We start from the raw sequence: 4,621 nt of genomic DNA, 5'->3' as shown, positions 1-4,621 counted from the left end.
TTTTTTTTCTTAATTTTCGTACTTTATCAAATACTATCATATAAAATAAATATTAAATTTCATCTCTTAAAATGAAAGCTATTATATTATTTTGAAATCATTGAATTATTTATTTGACTATGATTTTATCAAGCACCGCATCTTCTCTATCATTTACATATATAATATCTTTTTGGACATATATATCTATAATTTATTTTGGAAGTATGGAAAGAATAGTACTTATAGCAAGACAAACCAAACTTGGTACTCCACTATTCTTCCAACCACCCAATATATAGCCCTCATTTATTTCAAACCCCCAATCCTCATCCTTTAAAGCTCTTATATACTTGTTCTTCTCCTAATACCTCATCACTATTCTTTTCAAATTCTCTTCAACACGTCTTCTATTAATTCTTCAAATTTCTGCAACATCACATCGAATTTGAAGTTCTGGGTATCTCGAGAAAATGGAGTCTGAAACCTTAAAAGATTCGTATAATGATGAGGTGGAAGTCATCGGAAAACTAACCGAAGAATTCACAGAGCAGCTAAGGATGAAACAACAGATGATAATCGAAGATCAAACAGAACAATATGATGATGATGATGGTGACGAAGAAGAAGAAGAAGAAGAAGAAGAAGAAGAAGAAGAAGAAGAAGAAGAAGAAGAAGAAGAAGAAGAAGAAGAAGAAGAAGAAGAAGAGGAGGAGTTTTCTTTCGCGTGTATGACAGACGCGCCGCCGATAACGGCGGAGGAGGTGTTCTACAACGGTCAAATCCGACCCCTTTTCCCATTATTCAATCAAAACCTTCTTTTGTCCGAGGATGATTTGGAAAAATTGAAGGAGCGGTCACCGGTAAACAAGATATTTATACAAACGGAAGAAAATTCTCCGGCAACTTCCTCTTCATCGGGAAATCAAGAAATCGCTGGACCGTTTTGTGAATGGTCAAAAGATAATAAGGCAATTGAAGCTGCTGCTTCTTCTTCTTCTTCTTCTCCTGAGGTATGCAAAAAGAGTAACTCAACAGGATTTTCAAAGCTATGGAGATTCAAAGACTTTCTTCACCGGAGTAACAGTGATGGACGAGACGCCTTTGTATTCTTGAACCCTACCACAACTACTCCAGCGAAGACAGAAGAAAAAGCCAAATTCAACGAGCAAATGCTAACGCAGAAGATTAAAAAGAAGAAGGGTACTGTTGTAAAGAAGAGCGAAGGTGTGTTAGCACATGAAGCATACATGAAGAGTAAAGCTAAGGATGAAGATCGCCGGCGATCGTATCTTCCTTACCGGCCGGAGCTCGTCGGATTTTTCACTAATGTGAACGGCGGATTAACGAGGAACGTGCATCCCTTCTAAGGCATAAAAATTGGTGCAATGGACTTGGTCTTAAGATATTTTAGTTTTATTTTTTTTGGGTTGATGGAAATCTTTAATTTTTTTAATATTATAGTGTAGTTGGTTTTGGAAGATATGTTGTCAATAATTAGGTTGGTTTGATTAGATCAATATTTGCTTAAGCCTCAAGGGATATAGGTATAAGTTGGCCTTTTCCCCCCTTATTTGAGCTTTGTAAATCTTAATTTACCATTTTGGTTTTAGTACTTCTTGCAAACCTTTGACCATCTATTTGGTGGTTGTATAAATAATACTCCAGGTACTTAAGTGATTTTTTAGTCTTTTTTTAATACTCCAGGTACTTAAGTGATTTTTTAGTCTTTTTTTAATAGTCTGTAATATTTAATTTTTTTAAATATAAAAAAAGAATTAACTTTTTTTTCTTTTCAAAAGTTGCCCTTGGAGTAAAAAACCTAAGAGTATTTGTTATATTTCCAATAAACAAATTAAGATTAATATGGACAATCACGTTATAAATTAATGGTAAAAGATAAATTCTTTAATATGTGCGAAAATAATCAAAAAAATCACTTAAAATGGACCGGAAGGAGTATTTACATTTGACAAGGATATATTCTGCATCCAATTTTAACAAAAGAGATGAATTAGTTTATAATTACATGGATATGAGTTATCTCTAAAGAAATCAATGCAAATGTTGGGACTCCCAAATGGGAAAGGCCATGAAAGTGAAACAAGAAATACAAAAGGAGGAAAGGAAAATGCAAAGAAAAATAGTAGATTTTCATTGATCATATATATTCTACATGGAGTCCTAACAGAGTATAAAAATGTGCTGGATAATGGGGTAACTAATGAAAATAACATAAAAGATAGGACTAAACTATAAATGCCAAAATTGCATCATGATCGAGCACTTCTTTAACACGTAAGCATCAATGTACTACTTCGCGGAAAATAAAAAAATAAAAAAATCAATGTACTACTTTTAAAGCTCAAGGCACCACCGTTTCGCTACAGCAAACTTATATAAGATGGATTCATTTAGAAAATACCAACAAATATTGATAAAAATATTATTGTTACACTTTTATCATAAACAAAGGGTCATATAGTAGATTTTAATTTGGTTTTAGATTTAGGTGTAATTTTGTTAGCCTAGCAAGGAGAAGAGAAGAACTAATCAGTGAGGCTAAATAAGGTAGATATAGCTCCATTCTGCTTTATGATGTTATTTTCTAATTAGTCTATTAAAAATATGATATATATATATAGAGGAAAAGATCTCATAATTTTTATTTATAGATCTTATGTATATGACAGCATAGGTGAATCTCACATCGATAAAATATGGAAGAGATGATGGATATATAAGTAAACATGTTTTAGACCCTAATGACACGTTTAAAGTCATGCGTTTTTAGGTCCAAAGCGAATAATATCACTAGTGAGCTTAACTGTTACAACGTGATTAGTATTTTTTTACTTATCTTGCTGAAAATGACCACATACCTAAAATAATTTTTGCAATGGACTACAAAATATTTTTTTTAAAATAATTAAAAATATTTTAATTTTAAATTTCTCATATAATTACTAATGACATGTTTTTATAATTACATTTTAAATATCAAAAGTTCTGTAAGTCCTTTTTTTTCTTTAAAGTTCCATGTTTAGTCAAACTAGGACAGAGGGATTACTAAAATTACCAAATTGGTCACGGTGACAAGAATTTTGAAACTTAGGCTGATCTATTTTGAGCCGTCAAGAAAGTACTCTTGCCAAGCATGTCGTTGTCTAATGCAAGTGTTTGGGAGTTAATTTTCACGAGCATTCTCTGAAGTATCCTCCCAATTTCAGTCAGAAAACTTCGAACATGTAGAAAAGCACATGGGCTGCTCTTTAATATTCAAATTATATGTTATACACCCCAATTTTTTCAGAACAAAAAGAAAAAAGGACCACTGCTGGAATCTAAAGTGGTTGTACTAAAATTAAAGGGCGGACAGTGTATTTATTTAAACTTCAAGGAGAGGGCATGTAGAAATATTAATTGGGCATACATGCTTGAGCCGACCATGCACAAAAGAGGAACAGAATTCCTCCGACCAAACATTTACTAGTGTAAAATTTGGCTGGTAAAAATCTTTTCTACTGTCGGAGATGATGGCATTTATTTGTCTGGGAACATAAGAAGCATCAAATTATCTTATTCCATCTGTACAATAGACTCTAGGCTCTGAGATTTCTAAATACAGCAATGATGAGATCAAAAAGTAAAAGAGTAAAATTGTCTAAAGCTTTGTATAAAATATAGTATATGTTCTCGCCAAAGATTTCGTGTCCCTTACAATAGTAACTGAGCTCACTATTTATAGTTATGCCTAGGGAAAAAAGGTCATAGGATCATGCCCTCCTTTAATGCCAATTATGAGAGTCATTGATGGAGATGTAACGTTGAGTATAAATGCCAAATTCTCTGTAACAGACCATCACTCTTAATGCTGTAGAATATTTCTTAGTAAATGCTATCAGGCGCAGAGCATTTAATATACTTTTGTGAACGTTATCCGTTCCGGTGACAAGCGCATTGGTTGCGTTCGGTCCTTAACCATCATATCCCGGATTCCACGTGTCGTACTTTTAGTCAGCCACATGTCATATCATATTTCACTCTATACAGATAGTCCTCCTGCTTTCCGGTGACATAACTTTGTGTTACCGGAAAGTTGGTAGAAATACCTTTTTGGCGGGAATTACTATAATTCCCTCTAAAGGTCTTTGGCATTTGATTAGACGCACGTCTCTCCGCATTTAATGCCCCAAACACGCGTCATCCCATGATTCAACACAACTTTTGTCGATTATCGAGGTAATCATGACCATGAATTTAGCCGCCATAATTTCACTTATACGCAACTTTCTTTTCTTTTATGCTTCACAATTGCTTGAGTTTCTGATTTGCATCCTTGGTTTTCATCCTTTTCCTAATTTTCTGCAAACACAAACTCTTTACCTTCTTCTTTTCCAATGGCTTCTTCCTCCAAACGTGGTGCTTCTTCAAAGAATAAGAACAAAATCGAGGACTCCATTCCTCCAACAATGGATTCCATCATCTCAAGAAGGCTTAGTACTTTGAAGGATTCCGAAGAGAAATTTCCTACTGCTAACCCTCATACATGGGATATTAGTAGGTACCCTTCTTCCATTCGTCCTTCCAGTATTCTTGCTGTGAATGAGGACTGCCGCTGCAATGAGTTGGAAATTATCGC

At 33.9% G+C, this 4,621-nt stretch overlaps 1 protein-coding gene across 3 annotated transcripts; it reads left to right on the top strand.

The window, feature by feature from the left end:
* The first annotated feature begins 250 nt into the window (after nucleotides 1-250).
* On the top strand, nucleotides 251-1,659 carry LOC104112763 (uncharacterized). 3 transcript variants are annotated; one of them, XM_070187341.1, is made up of 2 exons: nucleotides 251-594; nucleotides 640-1,659. In XM_070187341.1, the coding sequence occupies exons 1-2, from the start codon at nucleotides 453-455 to the stop codon at nucleotides 1,347-1,349; spliced, it is 852 nt and encodes a 283-aa protein (XP_070043442.1). In that variant the 5' UTR covers nucleotides 251-452; the 3' UTR covers nucleotides 1,350-1,659. The 3 variants fall into 3 exon arrangements, with proteins under 3 accessions (XP_070043442.1, XP_070043441.1, XP_070043440.1); XM_070187340.1 differs by having other exon boundaries at nucleotides 631-1,659; XM_070187339.1 differs by having other exon boundaries at nucleotides 628-1,659.
* Nucleotides 1,660-4,621: the final 2,962 nt, after the last annotated feature.

This window comes from Nicotiana tomentosiformis, chromosome 10, assembly GCF_000390325.3.
Source record: "Nicotiana tomentosiformis chromosome 10, ASM39032v3, whole genome shotgun sequence".
Lineage (NCBI taxonomy): Eukaryota > Viridiplantae > Streptophyta > Magnoliopsida > Solanales > Solanaceae > Nicotiana > Nicotiana tomentosiformis.
This window is presented reverse-complemented; position numbering and strand designations above follow the sequence as displayed.

Excerpts from the sequence above, each read along its gene's own strand:
- LOC104112763 (XM_070187339.1), top strand. The coding sequence starts at position 453 with ATGGAGTCTGAAACCTTAAAAGATTCGTATAATGATGAGGTGGAAGTC. Across the intron at positions 595-627 it reads ACAATATGATGATGATGATG|AAGAAGAAGAAGAAGAAGAA; the intron begins GTGACGAAGAAG and ends AAGAAGAAGAAG.